The sequence below is a fragment of the Panthera pardus genome, unplaced genomic scaffold (assembly GCF_024362965.1).
Source record: "Panthera pardus isolate Hobbes unplaced genomic scaffold, ASM2436296v1 HiC_scaffold_24, whole genome shotgun sequence".
NCBI classification, from domain to species: Eukaryota; Metazoa; Chordata; class Mammalia; order Carnivora; family Felidae; genus Panthera; species Panthera pardus.
Genome location: NW_026526810.1, coordinates 61,669,203 through 61,690,107, shown reverse-complemented (window position 1 = coordinate 61,690,107; position 20,905 = coordinate 61,669,203). Strand labels below are relative to the sequence as shown.

The 20,905-nt window shown below is 43.8% G+C and overlaps 1 protein-coding gene across 1 annotated transcript in view; it reads right to left on the bottom strand.

The window, feature by feature from the left end:
- Positions 1–20,905, bottom strand: part of RYR3 (ryanodine receptor 3) — a 524,284-nt gene that overhangs the window by 25,011 nt on the left and 478,368 nt on the right. The window contains exons 75-88 of the mRNA XM_053889214.1: positions 19,695–19,801; positions 19,227–19,278; positions 18,187–18,243; positions 16,897–16,996; positions 16,666–16,745; positions 15,152–15,228; positions 11,813–11,886; positions 11,551–11,568; positions 11,036–11,116; positions 10,474–10,562; positions 9,117–9,245; positions 5,908–6,012; positions 4,094–4,175; positions 2,114–3,441 (exon numbers count right to left, since the gene is read on the bottom strand). Coding sequence (XP_053745189.1) covers positions 2,114–3,441; positions 4,094–4,175; positions 5,908–6,012; positions 9,117–9,245; positions 10,474–10,562; positions 11,036–11,116; positions 11,551–11,568; positions 11,813–11,886; positions 15,152–15,228; positions 16,666–16,745; positions 16,897–16,996; positions 18,187–18,243; positions 19,227–19,278; positions 19,695–19,801 — 2,379 coding nt within the window. The remainder of the gene's footprint in view (positions 1–2,113; positions 3,442–4,093; positions 4,176–5,907; positions 6,013–9,116; positions 9,246–10,473; positions 10,563–11,035; positions 11,117–11,550; positions 11,569–11,812; positions 11,887–15,151; positions 15,229–16,665; positions 16,746–16,896; positions 16,997–18,186; positions 18,244–19,226; positions 19,279–19,694; positions 19,802–20,905) is intronic.

The following is a 20,905-nucleotide window of genomic DNA, read 5'->3' as shown; positions in this document are numbered from 1 at the left end:
TAAGTGTCCTGCTCCGTATCAAGCTACTCTGGAGAAATGCCAACACAAAGACTTCAAACTCAACAACTCAGTCGTCCTTATTATTCAACTCAGAGAGAAAACCTGTGTTAGGACCCCATGGCCCTGGTCCTACTGCCCCACGTGGTCAGGGTGAGATGGGACACAGATCACACCGGGTCCAATCCAGAACCTGCTTCCCCCAGGTTCCTGCCTTGTTTTCAATCCTTTTAACCACCACAATCCCTCTGAATGGTGACCATTGCACTTAGAATAAAATTTAAGCTCCTCACTGAGGCCTGCAAGGCCTATGTGATCATGGCCTTTCTCTCCATCCTTGTCTTGTACCACTTGACCTGTTGTTTACTACACCCAAGCACCCGGACCTCATTTTCTTTCTTGGTACATTCCAAATCCTTCCCTGCACCAAGGCCTTTACACAAGCCATATCCTCTGCCTGAAGTATGACTACCCTCGTCTTTCCTGTGCCTGTCACCCTTCAGGACTTGGTTCAGATGATGTATTTTCAGAAGTCCCTTGGCCATCCTATTCATACTAGGGCCCACATTCACTTTGTAACACATGACTTTGTTCCTATCTTTCAGCATGTGTCACAAGCAATAATTATTTTATTGATTTGTTGTCTTCTTCCACTAGAAGTTAAGCTGTTTTAAAGCAAAAATTTTGGGGCGCCTGGGTGGCTCAGTTGGTTAAGCGTCCGACTTCAGCTCAGGTCATGATCTCGCAGTCCGTGAGTTCAAGCCCCGCATCGGGCTCTGTGCTGACAGCTCAGAGCCTGGAGCCTGTTTCGGATTCTGTGTCTCCCTCTCTCTCTGACCCTCCCCCGTTCATGCTCTGACTCTCTCTGTCTCAAAAATAAATAAATGTTAACAAAATTTAAAAAAATGTTTTAAAGCAAAAATTTTGTCTCTCTTGTTAACCAATGGATACCCATATACTAAGAATACAGCCTGGCATGTAGTAAGCCAAGAATGAATCTCTATTATGTATCAAACTCTGTCTGGGGCCTGGGGCTACATCAGGGACCACAACACAGTAAATAATTTTGCACCAAGGCCTATGGCTCTGATGCTTCCATCCCTGACTCTCCAAAATTAGGTGCCAGTTTTCCCCTATACATTTTCTTTACCTGGCACTCCTCCTTCCTAACATTTTTCATGCTTGTACTGACTTCCACAATGTCCTTTTTTCCCCACTAAATTATAGGGATGATGCACTTCTCATTCACCATTGTATCCTCAGAGTCCAAAACAGTGAGAAGCACATACTAACTATTTAATAAATACTAACGAAATGAATGAATAAATGTTGTCTTTGGGCTCTGATGTCTTTGTACTTCTCTCCACATTGTTTTTAGGGCCAGAATGGTGCTGTGAGTTGGATGCTGCAGTGGAGGGGAACACCCAGAGCCTTCCATGACCAAGGGGACTCTGAATTACTGTTATTCCCTTAATCTAGTCAAATGATCAAAGTACAAATTGGATAGTGGGTGCATCTCAAAAATAAAAATGATGCTAAATCATATGATATCATCTGGACCTTTTGGGACACGGCAGAAGTATTGTCTCAAAAGAAAGGTCTCTCCTTATGCTTTGTAGGTTTCTCCCAGTATCCGAATGTTTGCTTTATACTTCACTTTTATGAAAGACCTCCATCAGTACCTGTTGATGCTAAGTGAAAGAAATCCAGAAAGGATTTTTGCTTTTATGAAATGATAAACTTTTCTTTGCTTTATGCCATTTCCGCTTACAAAAGGTTTTTACAGGAACGCTCTGATTTGGATAGTGAAGGAAACCTACACCTAGTTTTCTATGCTTTCGGCTCACTGAAGAAACCTGTATGCCTAAGAACTAACCTTCTAACAAAGATGTGGAAGGCCATCAGGTGTGAACTCTACAATGTCAGCTGAAGACCACTCAGCAGCAAGACCCTGAGACAACCATCTGAGTCTTGCTTTCCCCAGAGCTGGAAACTGCAAGATCAGGATATGGGAGAGCTGGTATCTGCACGATGTTTTCCTGGGGAATTGGTATCAGACCTGACTGCAAGTCTATTTCTGGGCATAAATAAAGAGGACAGAACAACTTATGCTTACCTGTGCTCTCCTTTTCTTCTGTACAGTACTCTCTAGTGTAGGGGGTTCATCCTTGCCAATAATCTCAGAGAGATCACCCAAACCCACTTCAGGCCCATGCTTTAAGCCACCTTCTTTCTTTGAGCGGAATCCAAAGAGATCTGACATGATATCTGCATCTCCTTTCTCACCCTTGACGAAGTGGACTAGTTCCGGTGTAATACCTGGCTCAGTCACCTCTGCCCGCTCAGCCTCCATGGCATCGTCATGGATACCAAACTGGGTTGGGTCAGGCATGTCACCCAGGATCTTGGTCACTCTGATGTTCTTTGCCCCTTCCACTAGGCCCCCTCCAAACACTGTGCTCCAGAGGATCTGAAAGATTCCTCCCAATATGGTGAAGAACAACTGGAATAGCCCCACAAATAACATCCAGAAGAAAGAGAAGAACACCTTCACCAGCTCCTTCACGGTCATCTTCTTCACCTTCCTGTACTGCTTCCTGAAGTTCTTCAGGGTTGCCTTCTTCAGGAAGTTGGCAACGTTTTTCTTCACTGAGGCACAGGCCATGGCAAATGCAGAGGCAGACTCAAAAGACTTGTCATCCTCCTCTTCCCCCTCAATTTCTAACGTGTAAGAAGAATCTTCATCTTCCTCCTCCTCTTCTGGCCTTTCGGCTGAGTCAGATTCAGAGATCTGAGACGCTAACTGCATTTCAAAGATGGTATCCTCACAGAAGTTCACAAACAGTTCCATCTTTTCTTGCTCTCCACCTTCATTGACCACATCAAAGATGAACTGCCGCTTAGATTCCTTCACCTGGGGCTTCTCCCACTGGGTTCGACTGGATTCACTGATCTCAAAATAAACGCGCTCAATTTTCTTGGCCCCGCCCATGATCTCAATACGTCCTAGGTAGGGTTCGAAGTAATTTAGTACACTTTCTGCTGGGTCCAATAGGCACTTAAGGCGAGAATCATTTGGCATGTGTTCGGAGAGATTTGTCAATAACACTGCCACATTAAACCCTATGTCCTTGGCCGGCTCATGAAACCGGTCTACAAAATCAATGTAATTAAACATATCATTCTCATCAGCTTCTGCACATGAAAGGAGAAAGTCGATCTCTGACTGTGTGTACTGTTTTTGCCCTTCCATGGCCTTCTGGAATTCTTTTTTGGAGATAATCCCTTTACCATCTGGGTCATATTCTTTGAAGGTGTCTGAGCTGGTTAGGTCTTTAAGTTTCAAGAACATGTCAAAGAATTTCAAGATCATTTCTACATTGGTAGATGACTCTACCAGCGTGTCAACCATCTGCTTGCCAATAGTTCCATTTACCACATTCCCTGTGAGGCAGGTTCAAAAAGACATACAAATATATAAATAAACCCAAGTCATCATGTAACTGGTCAGGTAGCTACCTCTAGAAGAGTTGTATGTCCAATGAGTCGGCTCTTTTCTGACCGTGATGGTTTAGAAATGGGTAGGACGGAGCAGCAAGCCATAAAGACTACACCACTAGGAGCCAAGGGGGAAGAAACAAAGGGAAGAAGGAGATGGCCACGCCAGTGCCTTTTATCTGGCCTGGGGCCTGGGAAGTGGTTTCATTATCAGATTATTGGGGACACATAGGGATAAGTGGTGCCCCCTTATCCCCTTAGACCTAGGAGGGTGCCCAACTAGATGGCTGGCATACACACTGGCAGCCAGATGTACTGAAAAGCAATGGGGAGAGGGAGAGGATAGGGAAGAGCAAAGCTTGGAGGTTTTCCCCAGTTCATTCTGGCTTTCCTATTGATATAAAATGAGTTGGTTTCAGGCTCTGTCCATCAGACCATGTGCCCCTCACTCATTTTTTTTGTTTCTGAAAATTTGGCTTTCTAACCAACGTCATACGGCATCAATGACCTGCCAGAAGGACAATCTGCGTGATTAGTATGGTTAGTGCTCAGACCAATTACAGTTGTGTGAATGCCTAGTTATACCAAACAGCCCAACCTTCCAGGAGGGACAGAAGCATCACCACCATGTCCTGAAGGAGATCCAAGAGTTCCTTCAGCAGCTCGATCTGATTGGAATCCTAGAACAGAAACAGGAGATACCCCTGAGCTATCTGATCCCTCAGCAAAGTACAGGGCAGTGAGCAAGAGCCTGCTCTGGAAAGGTTAGGTGAAGGTTGCGTCCATTGTGAATGTGGACGTCGTATCATCCACTGTTTGGAGCAATGGGGAGGCTCACTGCTGCAGGACTCATCCAATAGAGCTCTTTTAGTTTCCCTTTTATCAGCACAGTGTGGCAGAGACACCACTTGTTGTCCAAAACTATGGAACAACCCAATCCACTGAAGAGGCATCAGTTATCTCTACGAGTGCATGTTGTTCTTTATACTGGCGAATTATCAGGTGAGCTTTTGGGGAATACTATTGCAGTCCAATTAAGGTGTCAAGGTTATAAACACCAAGTGGGTTCTCCTTTCTTTCTGGATTAATTTAGGGTCTCCTGATTCTAATTGGTGGTGATCTGGCTGCCACTGGTCCCTTAAAATGTTATATAATTGAGGCTATTCCTCTGGATGGTTTTGATACTAGTCTGTTTGGTTTTCACTTCAGCATTGCAGACGGGGCATTGCCAAGTTACCCCTCTGTTTTCAACTCTATGTCACAGAAGGAAAATAATCCTTGGAAGATAGGAGGTGAGTAGTCTCAGGGTGAGATTAAAAAATGCATTCTGGGCCACACTTCTTGTACAGACTCTCTCTCTCCCAAATACACAGTTCTTTGTCTAGTCTTTCAATCAGAAGGATTGCCCCCTCTTTGGTGTGGGTCATAGCCATACACAGAATATCACAGAAGTGTGGAATATTAAGAGCTGGAAGAGACCTCACATCATCTGTTCTAATTCCCAACATTTCATAGATGATGGAACCAAACACCAGGAAGGGGGAGTGACTTCCTGAAAGTCACCAGTGAGGAGGTTGCAGGGCCAGGCTCCCGTCTCCAGAGCCTCTGCACTGCACTGCCCTGGCTGGGCTGACAGGAGTGGACCTATTACTGCCAAATTAGCAGCGCTCCCAAGAGCTCTCTCCTCCCATTAAGGCCAGAGTCAAAAGGGGAAAAATGAAAGGGTTAAATAGCACATTCCAGAAGAGAGGAGGCAGATGTGACAGCCTTGAAAATTTTAGATACACATTACTTAAATTAATGCTGCAAATGTTACTCTAATCAGCCTGAAACATATCCTGAAGTTCTCCCTCATGGGTTGCCATGGAGAGAAGTGATCGACAACCACATACACTACATTTATTTGTTCATAATAAATGCTCTGAGCGATTCTGATTCATCTTGCCAGAGAGATGGGGAGTGAGAAGGAAAGGCAGAGAGGGGGAGGGAGGGGAAGCCAAGGTAAGAGAGAAGGGATGTATGAATTACAGAGACATGCAGACATTTGACAGACCCAGACAGGGCTGATAGATTGTCATAAATTGACAAAACAGTGACAAGGAAGCATAAAGGATTAGCATCATAAAAAGCAAGTGTTGAGGCAATTATGAAAGGACAGTTTGGTGGGACACAAGGAAGGAAGCTGCATCCATGCAAAACCTGTCTGGGCTCCCCCCCCCCCCCTCCCCAACTCCCCAGGCATTCCTTCCTGTCTCCCATTGAAGCCCTCAGTTTTAAAAGTGAGATCTAATCTGCAAGGCTTTTCTAGCCATTTGATCAAGCAGCCACATCCACACGGGGGGGGGAATACCAAGGGGTGGGGACTGATTTCACATTTCACACCAATGACACAGCAGGGAAGGGCCACAGTACCTGAGAGAGTTTCATCTGCATATTAGCAAATACGTGCAGGAAGCCGACCACTGCATCCCACAGCCTGCTGTGAGCCAGGCTCTGTTGGTTCCCAATGCAAGGGCCCTATGGAAAGGAGGGCATGCTTATTTCACTTAAACATTATGAGCCGCTCTGCAACTTGCCCTAGTAAGCGCATATGACACCTGCTTCTATTAGCAGATAGCTCTTTCCAAAAGACATCTATTTTGTGGGTCAGTATTTTCCCAAGGTATTCCTTTTTGCCCCCTATTGTAGGAACCTAGACCTACAAAACACCACTAGGAATTTCACAGTGCAGTGATTTTCAGATATTTTTGTGTTAGCTTCAGAATGCGTTCTTCAAATAAAATACTACAACAAAGAACATGATTTAAGAGTTAAATGCTCTGGTTGATACAGGACTGAAAACCCGTCCTGCCCACCTCTCACCTACGCCTTGGCCTAAGAGGGATTCTGAGGAACTTCAGGCTTCCACAATTTGAAAAGCAAGCCCTACTGTTTTCAGTCAAAGCTATACATAAAATGCATGATCACATAGCTATCAGGTAAAAAAAAAATGTGGATAATATTGCTAATGTTCAACTGCCTTTAGGGTATTCATATCATTAACGTAAACTTTAGATGGAATATCAGCTCTACCTTTTCTGAAAGCCAAACATAGAGGGATGACTTCATTCCCAGTTTGCATTTTCTGTTAATAACCTTTCCTCTTTTTACATTATTGAATCAACACTTAAAAAAATAAACTGTTTGGAATTCTTCCACATGGGAGATTTGTCTATTCTTTCTTATATATTTAGTCATTTATTCACATTAATATGGACTTCACATCTTCATCTTCTGCTTTGGGTTATCATCCAATACTACTTTATTTATTTTGTCACTCAAATTTTTCCAGTTTTGGCCACTGGGAGCTCTTTCAGTTGGCTCCTGTGTCCCTTGGACATAACCCCATCTTTTTTTTTTTTTTTTTTTTTTTGCATTTCCTTGCACTATAGGATTCTCCAGTCTCATCCGATAGATTTCTTGCCCCAGCACTTGGACCAGCCCTTTCTCTAAGAAGCCTGGTTCCTCTCACTGGAGAATGGTATTAGAAGCCATTAGAAACCAGCTAGTTGTGCTTGCTTCTACTGTGATGTCATTACTTTAAGGCCCTCTCAGCTGACAGAGCAGCAGGTATTTGTGTATACAAAATATATAGAAATGTTTCTATCTGCATTAGTATTAAGTTGAGCATGAACTTAGCATACTGATGTAGCCAACTCTAATGCATTTCCACTGGGGTCATCTAGCTGCTTCTCCTTGTGTATCTGTAACCTTCCATTCACCAGGGGGAAACCTTGCCCCTGCCATTTAATGACTGCTCACTTCCATTATATATGTAGAATGGGTACAGAATTATTAACACAAGAAAAACTTTAGCAACTAAAGTGTTCATGTACAGTTCCTTTTGCCTTTGGTCTTACAGTCTGTATTCATTTCCAAAGTTTCTTAGGTCAGTATCTTATTCCCCACCCCTTCAGGGAGATCATTTTTTACATTTTTTTATACACTTAGATTCTTCTGTCATTTTCTGCCTTCGTTTCTCATTATTCACTCTTCCTTATAGTTTATTTCGTTTTTATCCTTTAACTCATCTCCAAATCACTCTTCAAAATAAATTTCCAAAAAGAACACATGTAGCATCTAAAGTTCTAGAAAAGCCTTGGCAGAATGTCCAGGGGAGAGGGCAGCACAAGAGATATTGCCTGCCTTCCTATGTCATCTAAGCTTGTTGAAAAAATCATTGTTCGTGTGCATTTGGTGTCTGATCCGTAGAAGCCCCTAGATTATTTTTGGAACAAAACCAGCTGTTGTAAGAAACTTACATTCACCAAAAATAAGCTTTTTTTTTCCCTTTTGGGTTAAGTGCTCCAAGGGAAATTCTGAAGATTAGAATGGGTTCCACAGAGAGCAAATCAAATGCCTGTCAAATCTGTTCAATGCCCTTCACAGGTATTTCACATTCTGTCACCCTTCAGATCAGTCACCTGCTTCTACGTTTCTCTCGCCATGTTCTTACAATCCTTGAGTAAAACAAGGGCTGATCTCTCCCTTAAAATATTCCTTTTCAAGTTGATAGTTCTGTATGTAGTTTAATAAGCAAATATAATTGGAGTGTGCTGGTTGGCTCATGAGATGGTTTTTAAAATATATCTTGTGGGGCGCCTGGGCGGCTCAGTTGGTTAAGCGGCCAACTTCAGCTCAGGTCATGATCTCGCGGTCCGTGAATTCGAGCCCCACGTCGGGCTCTGTGCTGACGGCTCAGAGCCCAGAGCTTGTTTCAGATTCTGTGTCTCCCTCTCTCTGACCCTCCCCCGTTCATGCTCTGCCTCTCTCTGTCTCAAAAATAAATAAATGTTAAAAAAAAAGGTAAAAATAAAATAAAATAAAATAAAATAAAATAAAATAAAATAAAATAAAATAAAATAAAATAAAATATATCTTGTATTACATCCCAGAGGACTATGATATGGCTACTGATATCATAGAAAATTATGCCGGAGTACACCCTGTTTTTACAGTTGTTAGACCACTGTAGGCAATGACCACAGGCTGTTGTAAACAGAGAAAGAGCACTGCAAGATCTGAATGTTCAACTTGAAATTCATTTCTAGACTTGACTGCCACTGGACAGAGTTTATGTGCTAAGTTACCTTTTCCACAGAGTGAATTTCTGAGAAACTAGTAGGCTGTCATAAATTCTGTTTTTGATCTAAAGACTCAGGATAACCCCATTTATACCTTTATTCCTTCATTCTATCAATTACTCCACTCCATTCTCCATGCTTACTGAACACCTAGGATGTGCTGCTTGTGCTAGAAATGAAGAATTTTAGATTGAATGAGAAATTTTCTGCCTGCAGCAAGTTTTCAGTCCAGAAGGGAAAGGAAAACGTAACTAGATAAATGCAGAGTAGGACAACGCTATGACTAGGTCACGGAGAGGGAGATTAACTATAGCTTCTCATAGAGGGTAGTGCTGTTGGGAGTTCTCTCGTACAACTGGCTCCTATCTGTCGATAAATATTGTCAGTGCTAGGGCCAGATGCACAGTCCATATATGCATCCAAATATTCTGTATGGGATACAGAACATGAGAATGTTAAAAATGTTCTGTTTTCAGGCATCCATTCTATAGCACATACCTGGATGTATTCTGTAAGAGAATTGAAAATCTGCTTCGTGACTGCCAGAGCTTTGGAAAAGTTGTGCTGTCCAGATTCATCAATGATGTCCTTCCCTGAATAATACCAGTAGAAATCACTGATTGATTCCTAAGAATAAACAAGTAGAGTTTAGTATTTCTCAAATTTCAGTCCGTGATGCTAAACCCAATGTTCAGGAAGAGTACAAGAGAATCCTACATTTCCATGACCTCTTTGTAGAGATAGAAACCCAGGACTCGGGCCACCTGGGTGGCTCAGTCAGTTAAGCATCCGACTTCTGCTCAGGTCATGATCTCATGGTTCATGAGCTTGAGCTCAGTATTGGACTCTGTGCTGACAGCTCAGACCCGGGAGCCTGCTTCCGAGTCTGTGTCTCCCTCTCTCTCTGTCCCTCCCCGACTCATGCTCTGTTTGTGTCTCTCAAAAATAAACACACATTAAAAAAAATTAAGAAAAAGAGAGACTCAGGACTCTGAGAAAGCGCAGACATATCTCATCCTTAGCGTCTTTTATGTACATATACCCCTTTAAAAAAGAACAGATAGGAAAGAGGATAGTGTTCAGCTGGACGTTGGTGACCATGATGTAGGACAACTTACTCACAATGAAAAACATACATTAAAGGCAATAATGATTATCATCCAAAAAATGGGCACAATGGAGGCAACACATCAGCTGACACTGTTAGGAGCCACGTATCGTTCTGACTCACTGCATACGTTTAACCTCTCCATCTTTACTGTCCTAGGAGATGGGTGCTACCCATTTTACAGATGAGAAAATTAGAACACACGGAGGTTAAACAGATGGCTCCAGGTCACAACTGTAAGCTGCGGAACCAGGGTGAAGAGTCAGCAGAGAGAAGAGAGAATCTTTTTATGCTTGTGTAGATTTTCCTGATATTATTTGGAATTCTTTCCAACAGTTGAACCGAGTGACTTCCTAAGCACAAAGTGACTTCTTAAGACTCATTCCCACCCTCGTCTGTACCTCTGTTTCCTAGTAAAAAAATCTGTTTTCATTCATGCATTTCATTCATGCATTCAATGCATCCATGCATTGTGGCTCTAGGGCACTGCGGTGAGGTTTTCACTGGCAAAACTGAAGTAAACCAGCATTTTATAACAGATGATTTGATATTTAACCAAGTTCCCTATTTCAGTCTTCAAACACACATATTTAGGTGTTTGACTTCCCCTAAGTGTGTGGACATAAATTATAATCCCTTTCTTATTGGGGCTTGACTGTACGTGGGGCCTTCCCTGACCCCATGGTAACTGTGTTCAGCTTCTGGAGACGTACGTGAGCCCTATGCCACCATCCTAGACCCACTCACCTGCAGACGCAGGAGGTAGTCCACGGTACTGATGATGACATTGACAGTGGTGGTGTTGCCCATCTGAGTCCGCAGGAAGTTCTGGAAGTCTGAGAACACCAGGGCTGGGTCAGAGCCTGTTCCCAGCATGCCGAGGGAGCTGGGCAAGTCCCCTCGGCTGAACTCAGAAGAGACGTGCTACGTGAAAAGCCTTACACAAGGCCATCCTGTTTGGGTCCTGGCAGGTCCTGCAGGACAGAGTTCTGCCCTGAGCCCCCCCACCCTGGTGATGCCAGAAAGTGGACTTAATGAGCCCTGAGGGACTTGACAGAAAGGGGAGGGTGTTTAGATTCACCATCTGAAGCTTCTGGAAGCAACTTAGCCTGGGTGGCACTAAATAACATCAGCCCTGACGTTAAAGTTCCTTTTACATAAGGTGTTTTTTTTTTTTTTTTTTTTAGGAATGGATTAGCTGTCGTCCTTCAGCCAACAGCTGGTTGTATTAAATGTGGCATCCTGAGCTGAATCATAATTTGGCACCTGAATGTTGTTTTCCTTTGACAAATCAATCTGTTCCACTTACCACTGTTATGTCCTTCACAAAGTAACTGCAGGAATCTAAAGAGATCTCGTGTAAACTCGTCATTCTGGAGTACTTTTTCACCTTGAAAACAGAATACTGGTGAGCATTTGTTTGGCTTCTCAACACAGAACACTTTCTGATGCAAAACAGCAGCAAAATTGATACAGGGCCTGTGTCAGAACAGTTCAGAAAGGGAACTTTAACTGCAGGGGGGAAAAACCCGATTAACCTGGAGCTGAGGCCGCAAAATGCAATGACCAACAAAGCTAAAATGTTCAGCCCCCCACCCCCCATGCATTTGTGAGGAAAACAGCTAGGCTAAGGGCAGTAACGGTTCACAGTCCACACCCATGCTTTACAGATGGAAGACAGTTCCTTAATTAGACATTGAACTGCTGAGTTAAGCTTCACATGCAACCACCAAGCCTAAAATGTGTCCGCACTGCAGCAACTAAGTAAGGTCCCTGGGGACTCACATACATGGTACACAACTTGGGCCAGAAACTCAGACTTACCACGCTCACGGACAATGACTGGGGATAAGAGAAAAACAGAAGAATGAAAAGTAAGAAAAATCATAAGGACCATGATAAACTGTGTCTAGTTAAGATTGGCTCTATGGACACATCCAGCCTTTATCAAAGCTACCGGTGGAAATATTGTGCCGAAAGTGAGCACACCCTTGCACGTTTAGATGCACCGAGCAGGGGCTCTAACCAGAAATAGTTAACGAAGAAATCAGGAAGAGAATGGCCTTCACATTCATTCGTTACTTACGTGTTCCTTCCTCAGTAACCATCCCCAGGCCTTCAGCTTTATTCTGCCTCTCAAATGCATTCAAATCAAGGACACTTGTAACAGACAAGAGGAAACAAGGTTCAGGGCTACGCACGCCGGGAAAATGGATTTCTAACGTCACTTGTACCTATTGACTAAGAATCTTGTCATTATATTACCATAAATGGCCTAACACATTACAGTGTGGTTCAAAGTGTGACAGTTCCCTGGATTTGTGCCAAGCGGTGTTGTCCAAGGACGCCCACAGCTCACAGACATGCACGGAGAATGGTCAGAAAGAGTTACAACTGCCCTTGTTTGTCCAGTTTGAGCCCTTTCTTACGCGTGAAAATTTAGAAAGGTTTCTCAAGTAGAGTTGGAATAATCTGCTTCTAAGAGCTCCCAAAAGAAAGTTGACTTTAAATTGCACTAATTAATTCTCACCTCCTGCATTTACCTATTCTGAGAATCACAAGGAACGGTAGTTTTTAGTGCTCAGAATGAACATTGATGGAAAGGGCTACAAATTTCAGATTTCAAAGGGTCACACCCTTTTAGAATTGTTGCATCATTCAGAAGCCAACAGTAGCTGGATGAAGCTTTCGGGGGGCAACGGTGTCCGTAGTATTCCTGAACCTGTAATAAGCTGGCCCTTTTTTTTTCTTGTTCCCACACTTTCTCCAAATTTCTCAGTCACAGCCACCACCAAATCCTACTTAGCCAGGAGCCACGAGCACCACCACAGAACTTGATAAAGAGGACAATGTATAATCATATTATTTCCAATTAGGACTCATTTTAGTTCTGTGACAGGCTCTAACTCCTTCCCGACTCTGAGAGACTTTACAGAACATCATATAAGGTCTCACAAAAATCTAGCTGTTAGGGTAGCTTGTGGCTGAGTCCTTTAAGAGTCCACAAAACTTTGCCTTCCTTTTACCACTGGGCAAAGGAAATGACCGTTGGATTGGAAAGACATTAGGGAAAAATCCAGCATTTCTTCCCCCTTTTAGGGAGCCACAGATCTTCTGCAACTTAGATACATTTTAAAGAGAAAACAGTGGGGCGCCTGGGTGGCTCAGTCGGTTAAGTGTCCGACTTCAGCTCAGGTCACGATCTCGCAGTCCGCGAGTTCAACCCCCGCGTCGGGCTCTGGGCTGATGGCTCAGAGCCTGGAGCCTGCTTCCGATTCTGTGTCTCCCTCTCTCTCTGCCCCTCCCCATTCATGCTCTGTCTCTCTCTGTCTCAAAAATAAATAAACGTTAAAAAAATAAATAAATAAAGAGAAAACAGTGAAAATTCCTACTGCCATATTGTTGGTTTTTCTCAGATCCTGCTGTAAACAGGGTCTTCTCAATAACATAAAACCATCCTTCTATTTGGGTTTTGCTGTCAAGGGAAACAGGGCCTTTGGACATAGCTGCTTTAAAGCAGCAGTTCTGATTCAGCAGACAATCTGGAGACATTTCTGACCCTTACAGTGTTCCAAGCCACCCATTTCAAATGTTTTAACTTCTCTGTTTCAATATTTTACAAATACATATTATTTTTATAATCAGTAGAAAAGCATAAAAATATCCTAAAACTTCTGTGAGAACTCAGTTGGCTTCTAAAGGTATGTCACTTGTCTCTCCAAGCCATCATTATAAATGAGTTTAGTAATAGGAAGTATTACAGACTACTAAGAGAACACTCAGAAATTTAATTGAGAATTTCATGGGCAATATGGAACTGGACTGCCTTGATTTTTGGCATCTCTGAGTCCACATGTACTATCTTACACTGAGTGGGTCAGGTCGGACACTATCACATTTTCTTTTCCTGAGAGAGGTAATAAATGGGTTGGTTATTGGTGGGGGAAAAATGGAGCTCAGTATAAGGGATTGTACTGCAGCTCAAATATGCTCCCTACAACCCCTGGGTGCGATATTTACTCCATCAAAGAAGATTAGCAAAATTATGAACTCCACCAAAAGAATGTCCATCCTGCAAATTTTTAAGTGCAAAGCCTAATGCTCTATTTTTAAGAATATTAATTAGAGGAAAATGAGCTAGATAATTATAACTTTGCTTTCTTTTTTTTTTATTTAAAATTTTTAATGTTTGTTAATTTTTGAGAGAGGGAGAGAGAAAGAAAGAGACAGAAAGTTAACAGGGGAGGGGCAGAGAGAGAGGGAGACACAGAATTCGAAGCAGGCTCCAGGCTCTGAACTGTCAGCACAGTCTGATGTGGGGGGGGGGGGGGGGGGTGCTCAAACCTACAAACCATGAGATCATGACCTGAGCTGAAGTCGGAGGCTTAACCAATGAGCCACCCAGGCACCCTTCTTTTTTTTTAAAGCTTACCTATTTATTCTGAGAGCACATGAGAGAATGAGCTGGGGAGGGGCAGAGAGGGAGAGAGAGAGGGAGGGAGGGAGAGAGAAAGAGGGAGGCAGAGAGAGAGAGAGGGAGGTGGAGAGGGAGAGGGAGAATTTCAAGCAGGCTCCACACCATCAATGCAGAGCCTGATGTGGGTCTTGAACTCACTAATTGTAAGTTCATGGCCTGAGCCTAAGCCAAGACTTGGACGCTTAATCAACTGAGCCACCAGGTGTCCCAACCTTGATTTCTTTCAGAATGAGTTGTAGACAATACATATGAATCTTAGAGGATAAACTGACACTTTCCTTGGAAAGATTGCTAGCTTGTTTCCAAAATGAGCAAGTATGGTAACCTTATGACCTTTGGCTACACATTGTTCATTCGTCAGGGGGTCAGCCATGAGGTGACGCTTACACACATGGTAATAAAAGTGTGAAGTTTAATGCTTTGGTTTTTAGGCTATGGCAAAACATTCCTGGGTTAGGATGTCCCTCTGTCGAAACGGATCTGTCAAAATATGTACCCACCCCATACTTACTCAGGGTCCAAGAATTGTTAAGGATGAAGATTAACAAAGTGCCTAATGGGTCTAAGGAAAACACAGCATTAGAGTGCTAGTGAGGTATTCCTCCTCTTTTTCATTCTTTTCTGGATTGACTTTTATGAGGATTTATGTTTAGGCGAAACACTCAGCTCTGAGAAAAACAACATACCCCCAAAAAGGAGGTAAAGGTAATTAAAAAACCGAACCAGGTGTGTGTGTGTGCAATGGAGATTACATTTTCCCTTCTGTATGCTCTTTGAACGTAATCTTACAGACTGGAGGAACAATCCCCATCCTTTTAGCTTTCTAAGGCAGGTAGGTCTTTCCTCAACAATTCCTTGACAAAATATTCTATTTTGTGCTCCTCCTCACCCCATTCTTCTTTCTTCTGAACAGAAAAAAAACGCTATAGGTGGTTTCCCCATATTTACCTGCAAGACTGCATAAGGCCGGAAAGGCTTTGAAAGAATCCAGCATCCTTTTTCTCCTTTAGGTAATCTAGCATTTTCTATAAGGGAGACACATTTTAAAAGGAAAAGCAATGTAAATTATGCCACAAATACTGACCCTCCCAAATGTTGTGGAGAAATGCCAAGCCCAGTCACATAGAGTCATATCCAGGTGGTTTGTAATCTTGGGTAAGCATTAGAACCACACAAACCTTTCCATGTGCCTGAGCCCCACCCTCTTGTTATGGAACCAGAATCTCTTTGGATGGACATTTTATTTTATAAAGATCCACTGGCATTTGTGCTAGGGCAGTATAGGAGACCATGGGCATTCACAGATTTACTGTTTAAAGTCTCTCCCATTTGGGAACAAGCACCAGGACTGTGCTCAGTATGGTACCCTGGAGCAAGGAGCTTAGCCAGTAATGAACCCAGTTGAGAGTTCACTGTCTTTCACAATCAGACTTTGTTACCTCTGTTCTCTGTTACTGGGAAGGCAGTAACTTTGTCTGAACATCATAAAAATGTAAAAAAGAAAGAAAGAAAAGAAAAGAAAAGAAAAGAAAAGAAAAGAAAAGAAAAGAAAATCAACTGATGGGGTGGTGACGGAAGAGAAGAGAAAGTGAAGGGTGTCTTAGAAAATGGAAGTTCTTTCGTGACAAATTGGTTTGGGAAGAATGAAAGGCTGGGAAAAATTCTGTACAATAATGGTAGTTATAAATCTGGAAGTGCTCACAGGCTACATCTCTCTGTGATGTAACCCTCACGAATGCCAAGAGTCTTTGAAATGTCACATTCCTGGGCACACAGATGATTTCAGGCAGAGCCTGGAGGGTCCTGGAGACACCAGAATCTTCCTGTCTCCTTCGACCAGTTTCAACTCAGATTGTTGAATGAGTTCCATGTGCCAGGAGCTCCCCATTAGGCTTCCGTGTGTTCTCATTTAATGCGTGGTGGCAAGAGTTTGTAGTTGCTTCATTCACTGCCGTACCCTTCATCCCAGAACAGAGGCTGACCTTAGTGTTGTCAGCAATCACAATACAGTTACTGAATGAACGAATAAACAAATGAATGAATGGACAAACAGGTGTGTGAGGTTTATGAACTCCACTTAACCGACTGGGCTCCTTGCTCATGGGAAGACAGCTAATACATAAAATGATTAAAATAAAAACCTAAGGCTTAGAGAACTTCCTTCAGAGCCTGTTTGTACAAGAAATAAATCATCTGATGATGAAAAAATTAAATGTTTTTCTCTTTGAACCATGGATAAACCCTCTTTATCAAGCATACATTTATCTGTAGCCTCCTAGCTCCGGTTTTATCTATGTTCCCAGCTACTCTGATATAATTGGCCACTAAGGGCAAAACACCAGCACAGGTGATTCTGGGTGGCTCCCGCTGTAGCAGAGCCAACACCTCTCGCCCGAAGTGTGACAGCTGCCAACTGGGGATACCCTGGGAAGTGTGCACTACCAACTGTGAGTCCCCAGTACCTGTTGTACACCAGCGTTGCCCCCATTCAGAATGGCGATCCCCAGCTTCAGAGTCTCAACCACCATGGGGCTCATCTCACCTGCCATGGTGAAGATTCGATTGAATTACCAAGGAAACAGAGGGTAAATCACATCTACTGGGCTTTGTTGGGACTCTTTAATAATGACTTTGTGGCACAGTGTGCTATCACTGTGGTAGCTACAGGGCCCATCCATAAATCACAGAATCACCTTTGCTGGCACTTATCATCTGGAGGACCATCTCTGCAGCCCCACGCTCATGCAGTCGAGCTTGTTGGTAGAGGGTTTTCTGCTTTTCCATTTCCTTCTCCTGGAAAGAAAAAACAACCACAAAAAACAAAGCAAGGGAAGATTTATTAATCCTCAGGCAATCTGCCATGGTAAGGTACACTGAGGGAGAGAATCTGCTTAAGGAAGGCAACACATGTAATTTTGAACAGAGGAGACATCTGAGGTTGGTTTTCAGACACTATTCAGCTTTCCAAAACTGCCCATCCACAATTCACTCCTATGGTGATGATGAATTTCCCACTTTCTGCACTGGTAGGAAACATAGCCCATTCCCCTGTAATACTATAATTATAGGAAGTGACCCCTGGTGAAAATGTGTTTGTTTTCAATGTTCCAACATACAGTGAAAACTGCTGAGGGCTCAGGTGAAGCAAATCTGCCTGAATGTAGAGAACACCCATTTATCTAGAATGCTCAGGCCGGGGCGCCTGGGTGGCTCAGTCGGTTGAGCGTGCGACTTCAGCTCGAGTCATGATCTCACAGTCTGTGAGTTCGAGCCCCATGTCGGGCTCTGTGCTGACCGCTCAGAGCCCGGAGCCTGTTTCAGATTCCGTGTCTCCTCTCTCTCTGACCCTCCTCCATTCATGCTCTCTCTCTGTCTCAAAAATAAATAAACATTAAAAAAAGTTTTTTTTAGAATGCTCAGGCCACCATTAACAGAGACTTTACCAAATATGGAATCCTAGAATGTCAAGGCCTTCCAGAACTATAATTATAGTTACTTTCACTGTTGTCTACTGTGTCTATAAAAAGGGTACCAGTAAACTAATAGGGTTTTTATCTTGGGAGACTCTGAGTCCTGCATGCCTCAAAATCAAAATTGCTAGTAATTACATTTATAGAATAATAGTGCAAAAATCACCCTAGTGTCTCCATTGGTTTCAGCTTTCATGTTTAGACGTTTGAATTTGTCCTTCTCTCGCTCCTGTTGCTACCATATTTGAGTAGGAGTACAAAATTTCCCAGAAGACCAAACCCGTGGGGGGGTTTGTGGACTGACTGGGTGCCTGCTACTTTTCCTTAGGCTGGAAGAGAGACAACAGAACCATGGCTAACGCATGCGCTCCATGCACGCAGACCTGTGTGCTTGTCACCAGATACACGTGGTGGGCGAGCCACATGGTTAATGTCAGCACCCACCTCTGAAGGTCTGATTGTTGCTTTTGGCTTTGGAGGGTGGCCCTGTCTTCAATCTTAGTAAAAACTTACTTCAAATGTCTTTTCCTTGTCTTCCTCTTCTTCTTCGTCCTCCCCACTCTGACAACTCTGGATTCCGTGGAACAGGGAAAGGAGGAAACAAGTTAAAGATAAGCCTAATAAACAAGACTGTTCTACTGTGCAAGGGCAGGGGACAGGATGTAATTCACACGCACCTCAGGACCTCAGCACTTTGTAAGCCAAGAACATTTTGACCACTGCAGGGCAACATTCTACTCGAAATGTCATCTTTGCAGCTACCAAGGGGTTCAGAAATGAGAAATGGGAACACCAAGCTCACAGAGCCAGCAGGGACCTACCTGGTTTAACCACAGACCTGAACTCTTCCACCATATAAAGTTCTGGTGTAAAGGGAGGCAAGAGTGCAGGGAGCTGTCCCTTTCCAAACAAGAGCTCGGGGCTTGGCAAGAAGACTGGAGACACCTAGGATGCGAATCCCAAAGTGCTCCTTCTCATCATGACCCTGTGGTGCAGCAGCTAAAGGAACAGGTGCTCCTGTACCCCAACTTATCCCTCTTTCTGCCTGATGTGAAGGTTTCACATTTGAGAAGGAGCAATTCCCTTACCACTCAGCATTCTGGAGGCCACGGTCACTCTACGTGACATAGGAACAATGTCACTCTGCCTCTGCCAGAGCACAGGCTCTCATTCCAGTGTCTAAAGCCTGTTTCCAAATGTACTGAACTTCCTTCACCTACAGATGTGTTTGAGTTTTTGGATATGTTCTGAACATTGACTGAAAATGCAAAGACAGTCTATACACCTAAACTCCATATAGCTGGCTTGGAACTGCCGGGTGAACTGAGCCATTGGCACCCACTGTTTCCACAATGCTTCCGAGTTTCCTGAGGGGGATGGTGGAATGGTTTGCTAATGTCACCCCTATGGCACATGAATTGTGCAGTGCCTGGAGTCCATGTCATGACCAAGTCCTATGCCCTGCTGTTCAAAATGACAGTTTTCGTGTGTCTGAAGAGGCAAAGGGGAAGAGAGAAAGACTGAGACGATGAGAGCAGAAAACTCAGGTGTACCTTGGCCATCATGCTGGAATAGGAGGTGTACAAGAGGTCGTCTTCCAATTTGCTGGAAAGAATGGAGGAAATATTTAGCAGGCTCTTTTTTGGACTCAGCAGAAAAGACTAAGAGCCACAGAAATCTTAAACTATATGTACTAGTGAGTGAATGAACAAACCCCTTCCCCCACCCGGATTCTTAGAAACCGCTCTGAAAATCTGCACCAGCATTGGCTGATGGTTACAGGGATCAAGGTTACAGTTGCAGGCTTCTCTTCAGCCTCAGTGTCTCACGTTATGACGAGAGGGCTGTGGCTTATGTAGTTTCCCCGGATGGTTCTTGATGGCCAACAACAGGGCAGCCAGGAAGAACTGTTTGAATCTGGCACCCCTTTTCCAGGCAGTGCCGTCTGTGGGATGGAGGTGTGGGGCTGGTACAGTCACTCCCGGTGCTTCTGAGAAGCAGGACGCTCTGCTGGTGCTGACCTCCTCTCTGTGAGAGCATTGCGGCTAAAATGGAGAATGATCTGATGAAGTGGGTCTGGGTGCTTGTCTGTCTCCTCCTCCTCCTCCTCTTCCACCTTGGGGCATTTCTACACAAACCAACGCAGACACGTGTTAGGCATGGACCTCAGCACAAGCCACACAACCACATGCGAACAAAGAGAAGGGAAAGCGCAAGGCACACAGTGCGTCAGATCAAAGCACAGAGAGAAACCACTATGTCGTATGTTTATCACTGGACGAGAAGCCCTTAAGGATGCAAGGTTTGGGACGTAAATATATATATATATATATTTCCAGCCAAAGAAACATTGCAATTCTCAATTCCAACCAAATGAAAGGAAAAGCAAAAGCCTGACCACAAGGGAGGAGCTACAGACTCCAGTGAGCAGAAGTCTCATGCAAGCTCTGGGCACCTGAGTTCAGGAGGGAGGCTCTGGACAGCTCCCCGAGAGGCTGGACCTCTCGGTCAACACTTGAAAGTTCTCCTGGAGAGGTGGGCTGGAACTAGGGGTGGGGCAGGAGTTATAAAACACCGGGGCCATTTGGGGTCTGCTAACTATCCATTTCTCTCCTAACTTCACTGCTGATTCTAAAATCTTCTTCCTGAATGATGTCATCCTGGAGCTCCAAGCCTGGCAGTTTCTCCTCTTTAACTCTTCTCAATCTCCTCTTATGGAAAAGGAAATAGCAGCTGATGCAAGAGGTGGGAGTTTCTAGCAGCGGCAGAGCCCGCAGGGCATACCATATTCAGTAAATTGTGAGAGCTACGCAGGCTGCGTGAATGGTTCTGAAGGGCAGGGCTCACTGTCAAGTTCACCCTCATCAAGAAGCTGGGAAAACTTAAGAGCCGTCATTCTCACTGATGGGAGTAGAGGAAAAGAATGAAGGGCATAAAGACAAATGGGAGAAAAATGGGAGAGAAAGGATTAAAAGCAAAAAAGAGAGGAGAAGGAAAAGAAACGAAGGGAGACAGGGAAAGAGAAACAAAAGACTGGATACGAGAAACACAGAACAAGATTAACAGAGAGACTAAGGGATGAGAGAAAAAATAAGCGGGGGAAGTAAGGGGAAAGAGAAAAAAAGAACCATGGGTTGGTCAATGGAATGGAGGGTTTATTTTTTGTCTGAACCAGGACGAGGCTCTGTGGTGCTTCTGCAGTCAGCTTTTTTCCCCTTGCATGTCGTTTTAA